The sequence below is a fragment of the Haliotis rubra genome, unplaced genomic scaffold (assembly GCF_003918875.1).
Source record: "Haliotis rubra isolate DU_JTF1 unplaced genomic scaffold, ASM391887v1 Scf353, whole genome shotgun sequence".
NCBI classification, from domain to species: domain Eukaryota; kingdom Metazoa; phylum Mollusca; class Gastropoda; order Lepetellida; family Haliotidae; genus Haliotis; species Haliotis rubra.
The window spans coordinates 258,527-282,807 of NW_025767028.1; the positions used below are offsets into that span (position 1 = coordinate 258,527).

Consider the following 24,281-nt stretch of genomic DNA (forward strand, 5'->3'; position numbering starts at 1 on the left):
TTTCTGTGAGCCTGAAGGCAAGGTGTCTTTTCCGTATTTTGTGAATGTAGAATGTTCTGTTCTTGATCCAACTGCCGGTTCACCAGCAACATACAAACCAACTTCCAGCTGCAGTTTGACAATTAGTTTCACTTCACATCTGTGATACAGATTAATCCATTATTAATTTTGTGTATATGTCCCGGAACTTGACGGCGCATAATTATTAACAGATTCCAGATTCCCCTTCCCCCCCAGGAATCCCCCCCTTTCTGTTTCTGTTTCATTCAGAAGTACATGTTTATCTGCAGGTCCGAACCCCCCAGTCCCCGGCCCCGCGGCAGGTGGTCTCGTCCCGAAGATACCAGGTAAGCACACGGAATTTAATACACATTTCCATCAACGTTACGGCATCAAATTAATTAATCATCTGTCACGGGTACTTACTTTAAAACGATTGGCTCAGGTCTGGTGACTTGGCTGGATGTTGTCCAGGAGTGCCCTATAACAGAACTGACATCGCCTCCGCGTAGTCATTGACATTTTGTGCAGCAACAGCAGCGGGGGTGGAATGTTGGACGACTTGAATCTTGAACTAATTATTGAATATGTCTGCATCCTTTTGTCCTTTGAGATCTCGTCATGAAAGCCACCGAATTCTGACCGTTCAATGTCAATTCCGACGATAATATTTCAATAGTTTTAAATTACATATACTGTGTACAAGATCAGAGTTTGTTTCGTTGCTTGGAAATAAAGACAACGATTGATAAATTTACTGAAGAAACCTACTCGATTAAAATCAACGGGGATAGATCAATGAAAAATTACCCACAATTTTTACTGATCCTTGACAGAGGGGAAGACATTCTCATTCCCTCATTGCCACTATGTTCTAACTTGTTTACTTCCCGTTTGCAGCTATGGTCACTCAGTTCATGGGCATGAGCATACACGGTAAGAGTTTTAATTTAGAAAACAGATTCAAATATTAAATGTATAAAATGAAACAACCCCGTAACGTACTTACAATGACAAGACAGCAAGGAATTATGTACCGTCCAATTAAAACTTTCATGACTTAAAATACAACATTAATAAAAATAATGATGATGATAATGATGATGATTATAATACAAGATTTATACGTGAAAATTCCTTTGTTTCAGACATCTGCGCTGCCTTGAGTGAGTACATAAAGACCTTTGACGTCACTACTTCTTTGTGTGACGTAACTCACTATATGACGTAACAGTGGAATGTTGCTCTGCGGATTATAATTGGAATAATATACAAATGCTAATGCTGTATCGATTGTCTCAGCTAAATATCACGCTCACAAGTAGATTTTAAAAGAGGTAAAATATTCTTAATGCAGAAACGTTATGCAAGTGTTTAGATTGAGTACAACGTCATTAATTGATCGTGTTTGTGTTTTCAGCATTAAAGGGGACCGGAGCCCAGTGTATGTATAATACTTCTTTCGTTTGTAGAGTTAGTGAGTGAGTGAATGAGTATGGATTTATGCCGATTTTTTGGCATTATTCCAACAATGTGACCACGTGGACACGGAACTGTGGGGTATCGAACCCAATTTGAACAAGCCGAAAGAGAGCGTTCAGACCACGGGTCTAACCCACAGCCTGGGTTTTAGACATGGAACGTGTTGTGAATCATTACCTTGTAAAAGAAGGACTACAACCATGTTCGGTTAAAACAAACAAGAAATGTTGATTGGATGGCTGTTTAACACGAGTATAATAACAGCTGGAGTTTGGAACTCAAGCTTGCAGTCGTCTTGGTGTCTAGTAACATTTTGACAACGTTTGAGATTCTTGGTTAAGTCCTTATGAAAGAGTATACTTTCTATGGCAGTTATTGATACGTTTCGAATATTGAGGTAACTATCTGAAGTGTAGTAATAGTATTTCGAACTCACCACACAGAGTGTTTGAAGTTTACCTCCTCCTGTACAATGTTCCGGGATGACAATGTGAAACAATGTTTGGACAACGGCTGATTGTCTCTTATCTGTTTCAGCTGATGCCTTGGACACGATCGTCAAAAACAGATTCCCAAGTGAGTACGGAATATATCAGCACTTAATGTCAGGAATTGACAGAATTGTTGATTTTCTATAGAATCAGTGATTCAGTGAGTGAGTGTAGAGGGCGGCGTAACACAACATTCATTCATCAGTCCTCTCCAATCCGTACCTGCCTGCTGCTAAAGTCAACCAGAGAAGTGCTGTGTTTGTTTGTTGTCGTTTAACGCCGTAGTTAGCAATATTCCAGCTATATGGTGGCGGTCTGTAAATAGTCGAATCTGGATCAGACAATCCAGTGATTGGGGTACGATGACATGTGTCAACCAAGTCAGCTAGCCTGACCAGACATTCAACTAGAAAACAAATGAAAGTTAACTATTTTGTAATCAAATATCCCACTGTGATACATTTTGAAACAAACTGGTGTGTGTATGTTACAGATGCATCTGTGGTGACCGGGTTCCGAAACAGAAGCAACCAGATGGAGTACAAGCAGATGTTTGGCTCGGGTCCATGGGCCTGTAAGTAGCGCCACCTACCTACCGCCATGGCAGTCTCAGTGACATATCTTGTTCTATAGTGACATATTTGTTAATAACATTACACCATTCAGTGTGTTACCGTTGTCAGCACCGTTGTAGCAGTTGTGTCGAACAAGTGTCGAAAGATCTTAAAAATCATTTGGAATGCTTCAGTTGCCATGAATTACGTTCACACATTTACACGTACATCCAGTCCTTCCTAAAGTACTTGTCGACTTGATGTGCTAGGTATCTGACAGGTGTGCTAGAATATATGAACAGATATAATACAGTAAAGCAGATGTCCTACATAAACTATCATACCTTTCTTATTATACATCAGCTTATATAATGCAAATCAAACAGATCAAGAGATATATGTTCTTCTTTATTCGTTTCAGGTGCATTCGACTTCTATGCAGGTGAGAACACGTGTCTATGTATATATGTAATGTTGAACAGTTTGAATAACACTATCTTTAGAAGGAGTGAGTGAGTGAGTTTAGATATACGCCACTTTTAGCAATATTCCAGCTGTGACACGGCGGGGACACCAGAAATAGGCTTCAGACATTATACGCATGTAGGAAATCGAACTCGGGCCTTCGGCATGACGAGCGAACGCTCTAACGACAGGGCTACCCACCGCCCCCACTAGAAGGATGAAGTCGCTATAGACGGAATATCCTGTTGTGTCATGAATGCGTAAAGGGAAATGTAGCAAGTATCACAATCATTGGGGCTGGCCATCGATGGTGATCATAGAGATCGATAATCGTTAACTCAGAAACGATTGATAATTGATACATATTGGAGAAATGTATTGGAAAATGAAAATATGTTCGAAAGAAATCAACATATTTCATATCGCAGGTGTGTGGTGACACATTTGTGAATGGATTACCGAGGAATACAGTGATCTGAACTTAATTTAGAAGTGAACCATAAATAGTGAGTCAGCGAAACTTGAACTTACCATCGGCAATATTTCAGCCATATTGTGACAGTATATCGTTGTGTACTGTGTGTGTAAGGTTACACGTCTTGTTTGTCAAAATAGTAAATGGAAAATATCATCGATGGCACAATTTTCACATCGATAATCATTAACGTTCTTACCATCGTCCATATTCCGAGTATGGAGTTTTCAGCCAACCCTAATGATTTCTGACAGTTGAAAACACTGACACATCCACAATTACTGTTTATTAATGTATATGTTCATCTGTTATAGCTCGGAACCCAATGGAAGTCGGTAAGTAAAGTCCACCACACGTTTCTAATTTGTCCTTCCTTGCTACTTAAGTCGTTGTTGTCATGGCATACGTCATGGACAGGTATACTTTACGGAGTTGCGTCCCTTGGTACCGCAAGCTCCAATCATGGATTCAAATCCAATCGTAACTACTCGTCCCTTTCCGTAACCTGAAAGACGACTCGTACCCCTCTCGTAGCTGTCCGGGAGAAATATCCCCCTGCCAATCAGAATGCGCGTATGTAGAGAAATTGTCTCAAAATAGTTAGCTGAAATAATTTTCATTTTGCATAATTCTTTTCCGAGACACTTCAAGGATATTTTAATTATTTTATAGTCTTCCTGATTTTTTATAACCAGGATATATCAACATTATGGCGTAGGAAAGTATTTAAGCATGTTAAACACACCCTTTGTGGTAATTTCCTTGGCGTGGATGCCATGTTTGTTTTCCAAGTAAACTAGAGTTACGTACCCTTGGAAAAAGTTCGGCGTCTTGAGTATTTCTTTCTCTCTGCGATTTTGCGCTTAGACAGATGGCTACGAGATGGGTACGAGTCTTCTTTCAGGTTACGGAAAGGGACGAGTAGTTACGAATGATTCCGATCCTGATGAGGCGCCGGGACATGACTGAAATATTGTCTGTTCAAGGCTGCGAAAATCAAAACTGTTTTGTTCATTCCCATATTCTTCATAAATTAGGTTAAAATAGTTAACTTAAATGATTCTGATGATTATATCATTACTCTTATTGTTATTATTATTTATTATTATCATTACTTTCATTTTCTTCACAGCCGGAGCATTTTCGGATCTCGTTGATGGTAAGTTGATCACACAGAAGAATTTTCATAAATCAACAATAAAAAACATTAATAAACCATACTAATCCCTTCTCTAAAATGCCTCTACTGATAGCAGGGACTCTTGCACGATACCGAATTTATGGCAAAGCCTGTGTTTAAATCACGATCAGTGATGACAGTAGGTGTTTCTGGTCTTTTCATCTCCACTTATCCGTTAATAATAATAATGATATTCATAATAATATTAGAGACTGTCTCACGCTCTGGATAATTGATAATACACAGTTGGGAGCTTTCATATTCTCATGAAAGTTCTTGGTGGGTTCAACTGGGCAGCGTTTCCTGGGAGAAGTCCCATTCGCTGTCTGGGCTGCGTGTAGAGGGGGCAAGGGCCCTGAGCTGATGATGAGCCTTACCAGCCTGTCTGTGCCAGGATCACCCGAACCCTCTATACTGCATAATGTTTTTAATCTGTAAAATATTAATACTATGTGATCTGTATGGCTGAGGCCACCATATAGTAACTGAGTGCTTCACATAAGAAGGTAACTCTTTCATAGATGCAAAATACTCCTACTGCCTGAATAATAGAACCGTAAACTACTTACAAGAAGAGAAGAAACACCTGGTTCCTTTATACTACTGTATATCTGCCACAGCATTATACATTACCTATTGAAATAATCCAAGTTGTTTAACTTCTAGTGAGTAGTATTCAACATACGTTTACAATCTAAGACAATCGTTTCATGTTTACATAGACGTTTACTTATCTGTTTACTTTCAGGTGCTGGCTGCAACATTGTTTGTGACAGTAAGTAATCAAGGTTTCTTGTTTTTAATCTAAAATTTGAAATACAACTAATGTAAATTTACACGCTAGGGGCACGGCTTGTCCAGTTGTCTTGGGCCCGAGTCCACTGTCCAGTTGTTTCAACTTGTTTGGGCCCGTGTTCAGTGTCCAGATGTTGGGGCCCGCTTTGTCCCAGTTAGGATCTGCTATGTACCCGAATTCGGAGCGTGTGGCTTTCAACTCTGGACCTCACGTTTAACAAGTAACTGAACTCGAACCGGGGTTAAACCCAGTCACTCTCTCGATCCTTGTGGTTAAAGCGGTCGCTCGTCGTGCCGAAGACCCGGGTTCGATTCCTCACATGGGTAGAATGTACGAAGCTCATGTGTCCACCGACGTGTTGCAGGAATATTGCATAACATGGTGTATAAGCAAACTCACTCACTCTAACACCAAGCAGATACACGATGGTGTTGTGTTCAAAGACGCGCTACACCCAGCATACACGTGTGTGCATAACGCCGTGATATTGCTGGAATGTGGCTAAACGCGGCGTAAAACTAAACTCATTCATTCTGTTTACAGAAATCCGTGGGCCTCGTAAGATCGGCATGATGGGAATGCTGGCAGCGATGAATGGCGGTCAAAATCCCATGGGACCAATGGCAAATCCCCTGGCTGCTTTAGGAAACCTGATGAGTGGTATGGGAAACCCGATGGGCGGTATGGGAAACCCGATGGGCGGTATGGGAAACCCAATGGGCGGTATGGGAAACCCGATGGCAGGTATGGGAAATCCTATGGGTGGAATGGGAAACCCGATGGCCGGTATGGGAAATCCAATGAACGGTATGGGAAACCCGACAGGAGGAATGGGAAACCCGTCAGGCGGAATGGGAAACCCGACAGGCGGAATGGGAAACCCAATGGGGGGTATGGGAAATCCAATGAATGGTATGGGAAATCCTATGAACGGTAATCCTAACAATGGTGGGAACAATATGCAAAACCTTATGGGAAATATTGTCAACCTGATGCAAAATCCGGGTCCAAAATCGGGCGCTATGGGAAATGGAAGACCTCAAGGCCAGGGCCCAAACAATGGACATCAGTTCGTTCCCCCATCCCCCCAGCCTCCACGTGGAAACAGATGGGGACACCCTGGACCTTTCCCAGCTAGAGCCCCACTGCCTTTCCCCGACCCCAGCACACAGAACGCTGCCCTCTGGGGAAAGGATCCCTTCCAGATTACACCTCCCCAGCCACAGCCACAACAGCCACAACAGCCACAGCACCCACAACAGCCACAACAGCCACAGCACCCACAACAGCCACAACAGCCACACCACCCACAACAGCATCAACCACAGCCAACATCTCAGCCACAGCCCACCCAGGTGCCGTTCAACCAACAGATGCCCCAAATTCCTCTCCATCAGAATCATTTCCCCAGCCAACCTCAGAACCAAAGACCGTCGCCATTCCCACAGCCACCAAATGTCCAGCCTCAACCTCAGCCACCTCAACAGCAGCAGCCACAACCACAGCCACAACAGCCTACACAGCCACAAGGACTTAGTGCCAATATGCCAAACTTGCCACAAAATCAGGTCAGTTTTCTATAGTTTTTAGATCACGTGACTATACAATGAAACTGATGGTCCTAGCCATTAAACCCCATAGCCATTAGTGTCGTTGTTCTGGATCCCTGGTAGTCTAAGCGTGGAGACGTTACCACTGATAGTCCATAGAGTGTGCTACCGTCCGGATTATCGAGGTGTGCTACCGTCCGGATTATCGAGGCCATAATGTAATCATAAGGGGCATTTGTTTATATTATTATTATTTTTATTATTATTATTTTTTAACATAATGAGCATACACTAGGTGTGGAAACGGCGCCATTTTCCTTACGAATTTTTTGTTCCCGAAATTCGCCAACACAGCCAATGTTACTGGGCACTGTACTGTCCAGTTTCATTCAAACATGTAAAATTAAATAATTTATAAATAAGGAAGAATCAACATCAGAAAATATACCAGTCTCTATAATCCATTGGTCGAAAAAGACTGAAATACCGATAAATACTGTATGAATAACTGAAAACTCGGTCATAACACCATGTGTTCCCGTAAAGTGAAATCACATCTTGCTTGACCGCATTTGTAGCCGAAGTTATTCATTCGTAGTCATTCTCTGTAATAACCGTACACTCTAACTCTTCGGCTAAGCCAGTGAGAATGGTTTTACGCCACTTTTAGTAATATTCCACCAATATTACGGCGGGGGACAACAGAAATGGGCTTCACACATTGTACCCATGTCGGGAATCGAACTCTGGTTTTCCGTGGGACCCGCGGACACTTTAACCACTAGGCTACCCCACCGCCTTCTTCGACTGACAGGACATCAGCAACGGCTGCTGCAACTTACTTCATTTCTAATGGTTTCCCCCTTTTCTCAGGATCCCAAAATAGCCCCCCATCTCTCCGAGGCACTGCAGAGGATGCCCGAGCCACAGAGGACCCAGTTCGTAAACGATGCCATATCAGCCTTCTTCAGGACACTCGGAATACAGCTGCCGAGCCCCCAGCAACAGGCCAACAATCACAGAGGTAGGCGCGGTGTAGACACTGGTGTCGAGAGAGCGTGGGCGTGTAAGAGAGTATACTTTACGTCGTGTCAGAGAGTATGGTTTTACGTCGTGTCAGAGAGTATGGTTTTAGGTCGTGTCAGAGAGTATGGTTTTACGTCGCTTCGAGCAATACTGCTGCAATTTCAGGGCATGGGAGACCGGAAATGAGCTTCACGCATTTATCAATAGGGAATAGAACCCGAATGTTCACCACTACACCACCAACCTCCCTTACTGTGTTTTAAACTCGTAGTGGCATGTGTTTGTACATACGTATAGTCATGTCTATGTACATGCGAATGTAACACAAATACAATGATATAAGATAAGTTAGTTCCACCTAAAGTGTTCAAATTGTAAGTTTACATCACTTCCGGTTTTACTCCCAAGATGACACGCCCTGATATAACTGAAATACGCTTATGAAAAATATCCTCTGTGTGCGAAATGCGCATCTTGTCGAAAAGGGCACGTAAAATCTCCAAATCACCATCTTAAAAAAGTCCAGTAATATTCAAGCTGGTTAACCTCTTTCTTTAATTGTACTGCTAACTTTGTTATATGTTTTCTTTTAGGGTGGTGATGTCAAGGTCAACCCTGATGATTAGATTGTGTGATTCGGTCAGTGCCGACCGAAGACGTCATGTCCAAGGCAACGACAGCATCAGTAACAACAAGCTAGTGGACCAATCAACTTTAAGCTCCAGAACGTGGGCTTTGTATGAAAGCCAGGTGACTGAATGTGTGCTTGCTCTTTAGTTGTAATAAAGAGCTCAGTAGATAGTATGACGTGTCCCTTGTTTGTTGGTCAATTATTTTTAATGTAAGAGGAGATAACTCTGTACACTCAACTAACGGTTCAAGACGAACAGGGGCGGTGGGATAGCCGAGGACCCGGGTTCGATTCCCCACATGGGTACGATGTGTGAAGCCTATTTTTGGTGTCCTCCTCCGTAATATTGCTGGAATATTGCTAAAAGCGGCGTAAAAACTAAACTCACTCACTCAAGACGAACACTTGTCTCTTGATTATGACAAGGAGAACTGAAGGCTAACCTTGCGGTTTACGTTTTGACAGTAATACAGCCACGTGTGTGTATCTTTGTAAACCAGTGAGCGGTTGAGTATGGTTTTATGCCGTTTCCAGCAATATTCCAGCAATATCACGATATCAATGTAAATGGGCTTCACACACTGTACTCATGAGGGGTTGTATACCAGACTAATGCCTGGCTACTGACCCACTGGGATGCCATGTCTCATGCCTGGCTACTGACCCACTGGGATGCCATGTCTCATGCCTGTCTACTGACCCACTGGGATGCCATGTCTCAGTTAGGCAGTGATATCACACTGGGACATGGTATATTAACTCAAAGCCGAACAGTGAGTGAGTGGGTTTAGTTTTACGCCGCACTCAGCAATATTACAGCTATATGGCGGCAGTCTGTAAGTAATCGAGTCTGGACCAGACAATCCAGTGATCAACATCATGAACATCGATCTAGGCAATTTGGGTACGATGACATGTGTCAACCAAGTCTCAATGCAAGGATAGATTGATGTTATCATACGAGTCTGTTATCGTATGGTAAATATCCTGTGTTGGGAATAACGATTGTCTTTAGCGAGCCTTGGAGAGCTGCCTTCATTATTCACTAAGTCCATACCTAATACAAGTACCTCTACATCATACTATGCCATGATTAAATCCAGTCACCATTCTCATTTATTTTAAACAGTAACAAAACATTAATTGCGTTGATGTAATTGTGGCCTAAACTTTATTTTTAGAGATTTAGCTTTCTTTCCACGTTCGTTCAGTCACAAATATTGGGCCAAACCATTATAACCAGTTTTAATTAACGAAGGGGAGGTACGTACTTGACTTACCAGCCCCACCATCAACAACTCCACCCACAAACGTTGTTTCTCTATTTCTCAAATTGGAATTAATTCACACTGTTACGGTTCATAATTGCCGTGACAAATGGTTTCAGAGTCCTCATTGAACCATCAAGCAGAATATAGACAAGTCTAAAATAGTCAGTAATATATTGAATAAACAATGAACAAGGTTACAATGAATGACAATACAGATTTCTAGTGCAATGCATGCATAAGTCCCAACACATTTAAAGTAAATTTAAACTTGCCACCTTTTTAATCGTAGAATATGTGTGCTTTTAATTTATTGCTAGATTTCTCTTCCATCACCAATGGCTGAAGGGAGGGTGTAAATCCAACTAGGGTCCATGCAGGTAGCCAAGGTACTGTAAGTCCCCATGGTCCCTAGCTAGTATGGTGATCTACCTTCAGTTGTTGGCGATCTATAGCCTATTGTTATATTGTGCTGTCCCCCTATAGTTGAAATGTTTTAGATTTAATTACTAGTTTTAAATTCGAATCTGTGATAATCTAGTTATTTTACTGTCCTTCGCTGACAGGTTTTTACAGTTTACCATAACTTACTATGTATAAAATTAATTGTTCTCGTCACGATATGGCTGAAATATTGCCGATGTGACGTTAAATTTTAACTCACTCACTCACTCTAATACAATGCAATTGAGTCACAAATCTAAAATATTAACTCACCAGTGTCTTGACATTCACATTGAGAAGAGATATACTGACTGAAAGTTGTTGACAATGACAGCAGTTGAACAGACAAGCACGGTCGGTCTTGAAACGTTGATACACTTGATGATGGCAGACAGATGAGTCCGAGGTTCACTCGAACAACTCACACAACAATCATCCTTGATATAGCTTTTACACAGTTCTCGAGATTTTAGCAAAGATAGGCTACACCGCTATCCTGTCAGAACGTTATAGAATGCCATCGAAAACACAAGACACCACGAGAACCATCAGTAAAAACCCAGCCGAGGGCAGGTAACTCCACAGTGCTATCTCAAAAGGCATGTCGCTAAAAATACTATTGCCATTGACCACACATTATGCGAGATGCGAGCCCAAACCCACACTCAAAACTTTAAACATTGTGACCCATAATAACTATCAGTTAATCACTGTGGTACTACAACTTGCAAAAATCAAACTCTTACACCAAGATGTCTGACACAATGCAAAAAATAGAACTTTATGTAGTTCACGCATTTGGCTGTTTAAGGTTAGGACTTGATTTGCAACTATCAAACATCATCTAGATTTCTCATATCAGTAATTCAACCAACATTAATTCGTTCTTTTTTCTTCTGCATCTTCATGTTGTTAAAAATTTTAATTGGTGTTATAGTCTGTTTGGCTCAAAATCAGACCGATGAATTGCAAAACTACTAAACATATAATGATCAATGAAACACTGATCATAATCAAAACATCAGACCAACTCTGTGATTTTTTTAGCAGATTTGATGTCCTAAAATTAAAAAAAGTTGTTTAACAAACTATCTTTAAAAGTTTGAAAAAGTTGACTATTTTGTACGAGGGAGGGCTGCAAAGAGAGAAACAGCCAGATGTGCGAGAAAGGATCGAGACAGCACATCACAGGTAAATGATTCAATAACTTTGTCGGCACTTGTGCACGTGCTCCTCGTACATCCGGCTGTTCCTCTCTTTGCAGCCCTCCCTCGTAACAAATAGTGAAATATATCAAACATTTAATGATAGTTTGTTAAACAACTTTTTTAATTTTTAGGATATAAATTTGGCAAAAAAAATCACAGAGTTGTTCTGATGTTTTGATTATGATCAGTGTTTCATTGAGTATTATATGTTTAGTAGTTTTCTAGTTAGATTGGAATTCATTGGTCCGATTTTGAGCCAAACGGACTATAGTTACAGAAAACGTTGCTTCAGGAAAACCTTTAAATTTATCAATTCATCGGATATGTCTAAACTGCAAACACTCTCTTCTATGTAAACTCTTATGAAAAGATGTTAATTTTAAAGAAGTCGTATATCCATAAAACCCTCCCCGGTGAGACTGCCTCCGTGGTGTAGTGGTTAGAGCGTCCACCCGTAGAGCGGAAGGTCGCGGGTTCGATCCCCGACCGCGTCATACCAAAAGACGTTAAAATATGGTACTTGTTGGTCCCTGCCTGGAGCTCGGCATTAATGGGTACAACAAGGACTGGTCGGCTCGGAGTCAGTATAATGTGTCTGAGTGGGGTATTCATGCCTCACTGCGGCATGGTATCTCAGTGGGCTAGCACTATAAAACCAGCTTCAGTCTGGGCTAGTACAAGCAGCCGCACATACACATACACACGCATGCACGTCGTCATATGAGCGAAATATTCTCAAGCACGACGTTAAACCCAATTTCACCTCACCTCACCTCACCGTTGTACCTCGCACTGACGTTTATGCCCCACGGCCGAGATCTAATCGTGAGAGGCGCCAGTAAAATCTGCTCCTGCTGGTCATCTAGTGTTCATGACATTTGCCACTTGCAGCTGCATGCACCTTCTGACGCTTTGTTGTCTGAATATGTGTCTGTGCTTGATGTTTCACGTATTACACGTGAGTGTGTGTTTGATCCTCGCTTGACCGAATGTTTGCCTGTGCTTGATGCTTCACATATTACACGCGCGTCTGTGTTTGATCATCGCTTGACCGAATGTTTGCCTGTGCTTGATGCTTCACATATTACACATGTGTCTGCGTTTGATCATCGCTTGACCGAATGTGTGCCTGTGCTTGATGCTTCACATATTACACTTGTGTCTGTGTTTGATCCTCGCTTGACAGAATTTGTCTGTGCTTGATGCTTCACGTATTACACGTGTGTTTGTGTTTGATCCTCGCTTGACCGAATGTGTCTGTGCTTGATACTTCACGAATTACACGCAAGTCTGAGTGTGAACTCGCTTGACGGAATGTGTATGTGCTTGATGCTTCACGTATTACACGTGTGTCTGTGTTTTATCCTCGCTTGACTGAATGTGTGTCTGAGCTTGCTACTTCACGTATTACACGTGTGTCTGTTTTTGACCCTCGCTTGACTGATGGGTCTGTGCTAAATGCTTCACGTCTTACACGTGTGTCTGTGCTTGATCCTCGCTTGACTGAATGTGTGTCTGTCCTTGATACTTCACGTATTACACGTGCGTCTGTGTTTGATCATCGCTTGACTGAATGTGTGTCTGTGCTTGGTGTTTCACGTATTGCATATGCGTGTACGTTTGATCCTCGCTTGACCGAATGGGTCTGTGCTTGATGCTTCACGTATTACACGTGTGTCTGTGTTTGATCCTCGCTTGACTGAATGTGTGTCTGTGCTTGATACTTCACGTATTACACGTGCCTCTGTGTTTGATGCTCGTTTGACCGAATATATCTGTGCTTGATACTTCACGCGTCTTACACGTGCGTGTGCGTTTGATCCTCGCTTGACCGAATTGGTCTGTGCTTGATGCTTCACTTATTGCACGTGTGTCTGCGTTTGATCCTCGCTTGACTGAATGTGTGTCTGTGCTTGGTGCTGCACGTATTACACGTGTGTCTGTGTTTGATCCTCGCTTGACCGAATGGGTCTGTGCTTGATGCTTCACGTATTACAAACGTGTCTGTGTTTGATCCTCGCTTGACTGAATGTGTGTCTGTGTATGGCACGTGTATTAGTACATGGTGTAGCCACCCCTCGCACTCAAAACATCTCACAGTCTCCTCCAAATTGTGGCAAACAGGCATCTAATTTTCACCGTCGGGATCCTCTGACATTCCCCTATAGAGCCAGCCTGAATGCCTTGAAATTTCGAAAGCCGCATTTCCATTCACAGTGCAATAGACGAAGAAACCTGAAAAAGTACATAGAACACTTGTACTTTCAAGTGTTCCCTTACTTTGTTTTCCCAGTATATTACTTTCAGTAGCTTGTGAAAAGTCGGGTACATCTGCACCTAAAACAGATAACAGAATCTCATCATCCAACGTAGACTAGAAGTTTACAACATCAACAGTTTATCAATTAAAGATGCGAAAACGGACATAATAACTTCAGTGCCAAAGTGTCTTTAACGCACATACTGCAGTTATGACATTTCTACCCTAAACTGCTTGGCGCTTTCGCAGTACTGAACATGCGACCCATAGCTTTTCTTTACATGTGCAGTCCCTTATGCGTTCCTGTTGGGAACAAGGGCGGTGGGGTCGCTCGTCACGCCAAAGACCCGGGTTCGATTCCTCACATGGTCACGCAACATACATAGCTGATAGAATAAGCAAAGGAAGACTATTGCCACATGACCATCGTGGTATAGACCCGGATCGTAATGATGAACCACCGTCCCCTCGACTAGACCCAGGCAAATCATGAATCACAATTCCAATAGCTACACATTGTGTAAATTATGACTAGTGATAAGACAGTAGAAAACTGTTTCACCGAGCTGGTGACGTAGCGTATTACTACGCATATATGTGTGACGACATAGATATCGGCGAACATTCCACGAAGTTTAGTTTTATGATTTGAAATCGTTTTTTTATAAATAATAAAGTAGGAGTGACATTGTATGATAAATAGGTTATCACACTCATGTGTTTTGGTATGGGGACACACACTATATATTTAGCTCGCCAAGGCCCGCCAAATACAATGGTTATTCCTAATGCAGGGTTACCATCCCGAAACATACACGCGTGATAACCTATCGGTATTTTCCATATTTTTCTGGCCCCTTGTTATGACTGACACACGATTCAAAGCAGTGCTGCATAAACACAGCAAGTATACCTACATACCAAGGACATACACGCTTTAAAAACGGATTTGACTAAAAGCAGTCCCGCGGAAGTTGCAAAAATACGAACACAACTATATCCTACTCACACTTTGCTGAGGATTTCCAAATTTCACAACTTACTTAAACGTAGATTTATAATTTGAAATTGTATCCATTTAAAACTGGATAAATAATGATATGGTAACACATCTTTAGGAAATCAGCCATTTTAATCTAACCTGCTTCTAACCCATGTTTAGGACGCAGTTAGTCATTCATGGGCTGCTTGTAACCCATGTTTAGGACGCAGTTAGTCATCCATGGGCTGCTTGTAACCCATGTTTAGGACGCAGTTAGTCATTCATGGGCTGCTTCTAACCCATGTTTAGGACGCAGTTAGTCATCCAAGGGCTGCTTCTAACCCATGTTTAGGACGCAGTTAGTCATCCATGGGCTGCTTGTAACCCATGTTTAGGACGCAGTTAGTCATCCATGGGCTGCTTCTAACCCATGTTTAGGACGCAGTTAGTCATCCATGGGCTGCTTGTAACCCATGTTTAGGACGCAGTTAGTCATCCATGGGCTGCTTCTAACCCATGTTTAGGACGCAGTTAGTCATTCATGGGCTGCTTCTAACCCATGTTTAGGACGCAGTTAGTCATCCATGGGCTGCTTCTAACCCATGTTTAGGACGCAGTTAGTCATCCATGGGCTGCTTGTAACCCATGTTTAGGACGCAGTTAGTCATCCATGGGCTGCTTCTAACCCATGTTTAGGACGCAGTTAGTCATCCATGGGCTGCTTCTAACCCATGTTTAGGACGCAGTTAGTCATCCATGGGCTGCTTCTAACCCATGTTTAGGACGCAGTTAGTCATCCATGGGCTGCTTCTAACCCATGTTTAGGTCGCAGTTAGTCATCCATGGGCTGCTTGTAACCCATGTTTAGGACGCAGTTAGTCATCCATGGGCTGCTTCTAACCCATGTTTAGGACGCAGTTAGTCATCCATGGGCTGCTTGTAACCCATGTTTAATCCATGGGCTGCTTGTAACCCATGTTTAGGACGCAGTTAGTCATCCATGGGCTGCTTCTAACCCATGTTTAGGACGCAGTTAGTCATTCATGGGCTGCTTGTAACCCATGTTTAGGACGCAGTTAGTCATCCATGGGCTGCTTCTAACCCATGTTTAGGACGCAGTTAGTCATCCATGGGCTGCTTCTAACCCATGTTTAGGACGCAGTTAGTCATCCATGGGCTGCTTCTAACCCATGTTTAGGACGCAGTTAGTCATCCATGGGCTGCTTGTAACCCATGTTTAGGACGCAGTTAGTCATCCATGGGCTGCTTGTAACCCATGTTTAGGACGCAGTTAGTCATCCATGGGCTGCTTCTAACCCATGTTTAGGGACGCAGTTAGTCATCCATGGGCTGCTTCTAACCCATGTTTAGGACGCAGTTAGTCATCCATGGGCTGCTTGTAACCCATGTTTAGGACGCAGTTAGTCATTCATGGGCTGCTTGTAACCCATGTTTAGGACGCAGTTAGTCATTCATGGGCTGCTTCTAACCCATGTTTAGGACGCAGTTAGTCATCCATGGGCTGCTTGTAACCCATGTTTAGGACGCAGTTAGTCATCCATGGGCTGCTTGTAACCCATGTTTAGGACGCAGTTAGTCATCCATGGGCTGCTTCTAACCCATGTTTAGGACGCAGTTAGTCATCCATGGGCTGCTTGTAACCCATGTTTAGGACGCAGTTAGTCATCCATGGGCTGCTTCTAACCCATGTTTAGGACGCAGTTAGTCATCCATGGGCTGCTTCTAACCCATGTTTAGGTCGCAGTTAGTCATCCATGGGCTGCTTCTAACCCATGTTTAGGACGCAGTTAGTCATCCATGGGCTGCTTCTAACCCATGTTTAGGACGCAGTTAGTCATCCATGGGCTGCTTCTAACCCATGTTTAGGACGCAGTTAGTCATCCATGGGCTGCTTCTAACCCATGTTTAGGACGCAGTTAGTCATCCATGGGCTGCTTGTAACCCATGTTTAGGACGCAGTTAGTCATCCATGGGCTGCTTCTAACCCATGTTTAGGACGCAGTTAGTCATCCATGGGCTGCTTCTAACCCATGTTTAGGTCGCAGTTAGTCATCCATGGGCTGCTTGTAACCCATGTTTAGGACGCAGTTAGTTATCCATGGGCTGCTTCTAACCCATGTTTAGGACGCAGTTAGTCATCCATGGGCTGCTTCCAACCCATGTTTAGGACGCAGTTAGTCATCCATGGGCTGCTTCTAACCCATGTTTAGGACGCAGTTAGTCATCCATGCATAAACATATCACCACTAACCAGTGGTGTGGAAAGTATTCATTTCTTTCAGACCTTCTTGGCATATTTGCTAAAAGTTACTTCCCCGATATTTATCGATAAACTATCTCTCAATCGAATAACCATTCCCTGTTTAAGCACCATCAAACCGAATGTATACACCCTTCGGGCTCCTATTGCTGTGACTTAGTGCAGTGACAATCTGCTGTTCGATTGTACAATTGTACGATTGTACGTTTGTACAGAGGGACACTGCACTTAGATCATGTAATGGTTTACGAGATAAGCACCTGTTGTGCTATTTTCATTTGGTCATGCAAATACAGGCACATACACGCTTCCATGTAGACACATCACAACCCCGTCATAATCCAAGACAAATCGCTTCCAACATTAAGTGATTGTGTCACCTTGACGCCACTTAAAATAACATTACATGTTAAACAGTACCAAAAAGCCTGACACGACATTTTTATTACGTTTCATTCTGTTTGTCTCAAAGGCTATCCAACAGTTATTAATACAATTCCCTGTTACCAATATTTAGCTTTTCATAAGAAATGATACATAATTTACAAAAAGGATTAACATTTCCTGTGTTATATTTACGCAGATGAGGGAAAAAGATATTGCGCGTGACATATATTTTATTGTTTAACGTGTCAGAGACAACGTGGCAGTGAAATCGTGATGACACTTTATACGCACACAGAAAGGGTGGAAACTAACGTAAGTTAAAATCACAACACATCCTGCTTGCTCCATCTTTTGCTTTGCTGAGGCCAAGGGCAGAGATCAGATGACGATGTGGCCGAAAATGATCTGGATCGCTTTCATGGGTAAGTCCTTGCTTTGTAGAACACTTTCCATAGTACGGCCTGAAAAAGCACAAGCTCTTAATCAGCTGGATGCCAATCGTGCAAATAATTTCAGCAATCTGTCGGCACTGTCAGGAGTGAGTGAAGGAGATAGGTTTTAGTCCACTTTAGTGACCGAAGATGCTTGTCTGCATCTGATTTGACAGCTCCATCAGGGCCAAGGTTCTCCTCCAGCACAGAAGGCTTCTCCGTGCAATCAGACGGAACCATTCAATGTATTCCTTCTTCTGCTGGACAGTAGATGGGGCTTCTGGGACAGGCCAGTGGACGCAGGGTCCGTGAAGTGCCGGACAGTGTCCCAAAACGCCGTGACGAACAAGACGTGGTGAACACGATGTCCGAGACATGAAGGTCATTCTGAAGGTCAACCTAAGACTTTGTACAAGGGTGTAACCAACTGAAATATCTTGCTCGTCGGCAGATTTAGGTCGTGATATTTCATTAAGGGATCAGGAATATGTATTCGGATGTACGCTCCTGATATATGAAAATAGCATTTTAGGTAAAATATTAGTTAATGCCATTCTTTATCGGGGGATAATTAAACATTCAAAACTTGTCACATGACCGATAAAAGTCTAAATCTCTTACTTTTTCCACCAAACATATGATGATGATGATTCGCATCACAAAAATGGCATATATCCAATCTCTCAACAAACTTTAATGCAATGACTATGCATCCTGAATGCTTTTTCGCCCTTGTCACATTTATAAGTATAATCTATTGTTAACACTTGGTCAAATCTACATACTGTGATTCTAAGGATGCTTCCAGTTAAATTTTCTGATATAATGTTCTCTGTACCCAGTTGCTGTCTCCGTCGCTCGCATTGATGGACGTAAGTATTGGCCCAGATTTCGGATAAGTGATTGTAACATAATTGTAGTAAATTTGATTTTTGTGGGGATGGGATGTTTTGAAACGTTTCGTGTATTCAAGATAATACCGTTGAACATTTTGCCTCAGTGTTTCCAAAATGGAAATGACTGATTAAAGAACCAAACTCAAATGTCAGTTTCTATTACCTTCAAACAAATGTCTTAATGATGAAATATGCCGACACTGTTATATAACGATGTACAAATTATACTCATATAAATTTTAATATTGTTTCCGACCGCCGATCTATACTATACCCGTGAAGATCCGGGTTACAAATGGTCTTCAGTGACCCATGCTTGTCGTAAGAGGCGATTAACGGGATCGAGTAGTCAGGCTCGTTGACTTGGTTGACACATGTAATCGTATCCCATTTGCGTAGATTGATGCTTATGCTGTTGATCACTGGATTGTCTGGTCCAGACTTGATTATTTACAGACCGCCTCCATATAGCTGGAATATTGCTGAGTGCGGCGTAAAACTAAACTCATTCAGCCACTCTGTTACAAGGTTAACAAAATAGACTGAGGTTAATTTACAATAATTTAGAAAACACTTGCACTCTCCTCCATCACCTAGTGTTGTAATGTTGTCTGTACTTCTACTTCCAGTGCACATCGTTAAGCGAAGCGCCGTGGTGAGTAATTATACCACTTGTCCTGGATAAAATATAATGAGGTTTTTCTGGGTCTTTGATGCCAAGGGGCGGTGGGGTAGCCTAGTAGTTAAAGCGTTCGCTCGTCACACTGAAGACCCGGGTTCGATTCCCCACATAGGTACAATGTGTGGAGCCCATTTCTAGTGTCCCCCGCCGTGACTTTTCTGGAATATTGCTAAAAGCGGCGTAAAACTTAACTCACTCACTCATTTTCATGCTGGACCTGAGAACGTTTAGATGTACGAGGGGCTATCAAAAGGTGTCTAGCCTAAAATACTTCTGATATGTGCATGATAAAAATAAGTGTACGATATTGAAGAATGGTTTATATAATTCACATAAGCGTAGTGAGTGAGTAAGTGAGTGAGTATGGTTTTACGCCGCTTTTAACAATATTCCAGCAGTATGAGGGCGGGGGACACCAGAAATGAGCTTCATAAATTGTACCCACGTGGGGAATCGAGCCCGGTTCTCCCGCGTGACAAGCGAAAGCTTTACACATCATGTGAATGATATAAGCCATTCCACAATATCATACAGTTATTTTTATCATGTACATGAGAAGTATTTTAAGCTCAAAACCTTTTGATAGCCCCTCGTACAGCTTCGGTGACAGAGGAAGATTGGTAGTAAAGGGAGACTATTTAGATAAACATGTACAGTGTAACAGACTACTGGAATCGTTTTGATTTATTTATATATAGATGTATGTTTTTCTGTATAACGTCCTTGTGAAGTTTGATATTTGTATATTTGTTATTAAGGGAGATGGAACAAACGAGGTGAGCGCCGATAAGGTCTCGTCGCCATCAGCAGCAGCAACAGAGAGTGCTGGGAACAGCGGGGACTCCTCCTCCTCTTCCTCGGGTGTTTCCGTGGATTCGTCTAATTCTACCATCTCCAACATGGTTCCGTCGCCGAGCACATCAGTGTCCATCATATCCTCTACCCCTGGAATACAGGTCACTACTGATACAACGACTACAAGTAACTCTTCTTCATCCATAGCTGCAGAAGGCGGTACAGCTGCAGCCACAGCTGTAGTAGTTGGTACAGTTGCGGCAGAGGTTGTTGCCTCACCCCCAGCCAGTTCGTCATCAGCTGGAAATACTAGTGCTTCTTCAGCAACAAACATCACCAATACCGCGTCTTCATCAACAACTGCCGCAAACGCTGGTGCGTCATCCAGTGTCACAGCTAGTTCTGCCCCAGGCCCTAACATGGGTATCCAACAGTCTGCGTCTGTCAACGCCCCCATAGTTTCCTCGAATACTTCTGCAACCACGAATGCAACTTCGGCAACATCAACAGCTGGGTCATCAGCCAATGCAATTGCAACATCAGGTATGCTATCGCCAGATAATTCCTAAGCTTCTGCAAACGTTTAAACACAACTTGTAAAGGTAATGATAATATTGTTCCGGGGTTTTGTCAGTCAATCTAGCCCAAATGTAAACTCATTATGTTCTGCATCTATAGTTGGAACTGATAGTAATTCTTCCACATACCCAGAGAACGTGAGGTCCGCGTTTCCATCCCGGGCGTGGTCGCATCAAAAATACGTTGAGAGACGGTACTCGTTATTGCCATATTTCGTTTTAAATGGATAAACAGCGACTGACCAGGTTGGTGTCGGTATACTAGGTATTTAACGTTAAATCTAATTTTATGTCGCCTCTAACGATTGAACTCCCCAGTCAACGGGATGTAATACTGGTCCTTCTAGAATTTGTGTTAGTTTCACGTCCTTTGTTGGAAACATTGGAAATTTTTCTCTACGCATGCGGTCTCAATGCAAAACCCTTCATCCACAGCCGACTCCAGCGCCTTTGCTTCAGCTTTTGTTCTTGTCAATCCATCATCTGCTCCTGGACTAAATGCTAGTTCTCCAAACACTTCAGTGACGTCTACAAGTACTGGTTCATTATCTACGACCGTGAACAACACTAGTTCCACTACAATCGGAGCTACGGCATTAACAACAGCAACAAGTGCCAGCACGTCATCAACAACAATAACAGGCGCTGGCACATCAACAACAGGGACAAGTGCCAGCACATTATCAGCTGCAGAAACAAATTCCATCACATCATCAGGACCAGTTGCTAGCACACAATCAACAGGAACAAACACTGTCCATACGTCATCAGCAACAGGAACAAGCTCCATCGCGTCATCAGCTACAGGAACAAACTCCATCGCGTCATCAGCTACAGGAACAAACTCCATCGCGTCATCAGCTACAGGAACAGTCGCTAGCCCAACGTCAACAGGAACAAACACTGTCAATGCGTCATCAGCAACGGGAACAAGCTCCATCACGTTATCAGCTACAGGAACAAACTCCATCTCGTCATCAGCTGCAGGAACAAACTCAATCACTTCATCAGGAACAGGCGCAGTCACAGCGTCAGCAGCAGGAACAAGTGCGAGCACGTCATCGGCTTCAGGAACAAGCGCCGGCACTGCATTGGCATCAGGAACAAGCGCGAGTACGTCATCGGCTATAGGAACAGGTGCGAGCACAACATCTACAGGAACAACAGGCGCCGTCACGGCGTCAGCAACAGGAACAAGTACGAGCACGTCATCGGCTTCAGGAACAGGTGCGAGCACGTCATCGGCTACAGGAACAGGTGCGAGCACAACTTCAAGAGGAACAACAGGTGCCGTGACAGCATCGGCAGCATTAACAAGTGCGAGCACGTCATCGGCTACAGGAACAAGCGCCGGCACTGCACTAGCAACAGGAACAAGCGCGAGTACGTCATCGGCTATAGGAACAGGTGCGAGCACAACATCTACAGGAACAACAGGCGCCGTCACGGCGTCAGCAACAGGAACAAGTACGAGCACGTCATCGGCTTCAGGAACAGGTGCGAGCACGTCATCGGCTACAGGAACAGGTGCGAGCACAACATCAACAGGAACAACAAGCGCCGGCACGGCGTCAGCAGCAGGAACAAAAGCGAACACGCCATCGGCTACAGAAATAAGTTCCAACATCAATGATAGTGCTTCCCCTGCCAGTGAAACGTCGGAAGCGAACAAAGGTCAAAAAGGTAATCTGCCTCTTCACTTATAAATAACGCAAACTCTATGGGAATCCCATTCCGAGTCTAGACGTCATGTCGGTGGGGGCAAACGTTGTTTCTGAAATCATGTATTGTCGGAGTCTTTGTGTGTTTACGATATACCTTAGAGCGTCTATTGACAACATTCTGATTGTTTAGATTGGGTCAGTGATTATTTCCTGCCTATTACGTTGCAGTGGACACAAAGGGAGTGGGGACGACGTCTGTGACGGAGGCAACAAACAAACAACTCGACACAGTCATCCCGGAAATACAGTATGTTCAAACACGGTTGAATTCTGAAAATATTATATATTATATACAAAGTAAACAAAGTATATATGATTGATATATGCAGAGGGAGGTCAGTATCGTTAAACAAAACTTTAATGTATATGGGAAACTATGCAGCCCGAAACGATGTAATCGAGCAAATGAAAAGATGTATTAACTAAACAACATTAACATGCGAAAGGTCCACATATGTTCCACACACACACGCACACACAGTCACGCGCACACAGTCACGCACACACAATCAGAAACACACAAACGCACATAAACGAACAATCACTCACACAAACATACAGCACGGATATGTACACGCACGATGGAAAAACACACTGTTAGCATTAATAACATACATCTGTACATTGTGTATTGTGGGATACTGACAATGGATGAGTAGATAGTATACGAGGCTGTTCTATTGTGGGATACCGACAATGGATGAGTAGATAGTATACGAGGCTGTTCTATTGTGGGATACTGACAATGGATGAGTAGATAGTATACGAGGCTGTTCTATTGTGGGATACTGACAATGGATGAGTAGATAGTATACGAGGCTGTTCTATACCGTGGGATACTGACAATGGATGAGTAGATAGTATACGAGGCTGTTCTATTGTGGGATACTGACAATGGATGAGTAGATAGTATACGAGGCTGTTCTATTGTGGGATACTGACAATGGATGAGTAGATAGTATACGAGGCTGTTCTATTGTGGGATACTGACAATGGATGAGTAGATAGTATACGAGGCTGTTCTATTGTGGGATACTGACAATGGATGAGTAGATAGTATACGAGGCTGTTCTATTGTGGGATACTGACAATGGATGAGTAGATAGTATACGAGGCTGTTCTATTGTGGGATACTGACAATGGATGAGTAGATAGTATACGAGGCTGTTCTATTGTGGGATACTGACAATGGATGAGTAGATAGTATACGAGGCTGTTCTATTGTGTGGATACGAGGCTGTTCTATTGTGGGATACTGACAATGGATGAGTAGATAGTATACGAGGCTGTTCTATTGTGGGATACCGACAATGGATGAGTAGATAGTATACGAGGCTGTTGTATTGTGGGATAATGACAATGGATGAGTAGATAGTAAACGAGGCTGTTCTATTCCTCCAGGAACACACAGCTGTCGCTGGAGCAGATTAAACAATTAGTGAAGATTTACAAACTTCGACCAAGTAACTACGGCCGCTTCTTGGAGGCCCTGCAGTGGCAGTCGTCGAAAACAGTCAGGACCATGGACACGTGAGTGAGTGAGTGAGTGTGAGTGAGTGGGTGGGTGGGTGGGTGAGTGAGTGAGTGAGTGAGTGAGTGAGTGAGTGAGTGAGTGAGTGAGTGAGTGAGTGAGTGAGTGAGTGAGTGAGTTGGTGGGTGGGTGGGTGAGTGAGTGGATAAGAGAGTGAGTGGGTA

At 43.0% G+C, this 24,281-nt stretch overlaps 2 protein-coding genes and 1 long non-coding RNA gene across 6 annotated transcripts in view; 2 read left to right on the forward strand and 1 right to left on the reverse strand.

The window, feature by feature from the left end:
- The window catches only part of LOC124285149 (ataxin-2 homolog), a 24,376-nt gene extending 15,553 nt beyond the window's left edge, over positions 1 to 8,823 (forward strand). For both annotated transcript variants that reach the window (XM_046721317.1, XM_046721318.1), the window contains 13 exons: positions 291 to 347; positions 901 to 936; positions 1,149 to 1,166; positions 1,421 to 1,444; positions 2,020 to 2,058; positions 2,467 to 2,547; positions 2,949 to 2,969; positions 3,782 to 3,802; positions 4,600 to 4,626; positions 5,396 to 5,422; positions 5,987 to 7,011; positions 7,867 to 8,017; positions 8,613 to 8,823. In XM_046721317.1, coding sequence (XP_046577273.1) covers positions 291 to 347; positions 901 to 936; positions 1,149 to 1,166; positions 1,421 to 1,444; positions 2,020 to 2,058; positions 2,467 to 2,547; positions 2,949 to 2,969; positions 3,782 to 3,802; positions 4,600 to 4,626; positions 5,396 to 5,422; positions 5,987 to 7,011; positions 7,867 to 8,017; positions 8,613 to 8,620 — 1,535 coding nt within the window. In that variant the 3' untranslated portion in view covers positions 8,621 to 8,823. The remainder of the gene's footprint in view (positions 1 to 290; positions 348 to 900; positions 937 to 1,148; positions 1,167 to 1,420; positions 1,445 to 2,019; positions 2,059 to 2,466; positions 2,548 to 2,948; positions 2,970 to 3,781; positions 3,803 to 4,599; positions 4,627 to 5,395; positions 5,423 to 5,986; positions 7,012 to 7,866; positions 8,018 to 8,612) is intronic.
- Positions 7,767 to 24,281, reverse strand: part of LOC124285151 — a 19,668-nt gene continuing 3,153 nt past the window's right edge. The window contains exons 2-3 of the long non-coding RNA XR_006900740.1: positions 10,500 to 10,504; positions 7,767 to 7,794 (exon numbers count right to left, since the gene is read on the reverse strand). This is a non-coding gene — a long non-coding RNA (uncharacterized LOC124285151). The remainder of the gene's footprint in view (positions 7,795 to 10,499; positions 10,505 to 24,281) is intronic.
- The window catches only part of LOC124285148 (pneumococcal serine-rich repeat protein-like), an 11,014-nt gene continuing 4,523 nt past the window's right edge, over positions 17,791 to 24,281 (forward strand). For all 3 annotated transcript variants that reach the window (XR_006900739.1, XR_006900738.1, XM_046721316.1), the window contains exons 1-7: positions 17,791 to 17,902; positions 18,754 to 18,783; positions 19,437 to 19,462; positions 20,248 to 20,827; positions 21,298 to 22,545; positions 22,755 to 22,833; positions 23,988 to 24,116. Coding sequence is in view for 1 of the 3 variants with exons in the window: in XM_046721316.1 (XP_046577272.1) it covers positions 17,863 to 17,902; positions 18,754 to 18,783; positions 19,437 to 19,462; positions 20,248 to 20,827; positions 21,298 to 22,545; positions 22,755 to 22,833; positions 23,988 to 24,116 (2,132 nt within the window). In the remaining 2 variants the exon portion in view is untranslated. The remainder of the gene's footprint in view (positions 17,903 to 18,753; positions 18,784 to 19,436; positions 19,463 to 20,247; positions 20,828 to 21,297; positions 22,546 to 22,754; positions 22,834 to 23,987; positions 24,117 to 24,281) is intronic.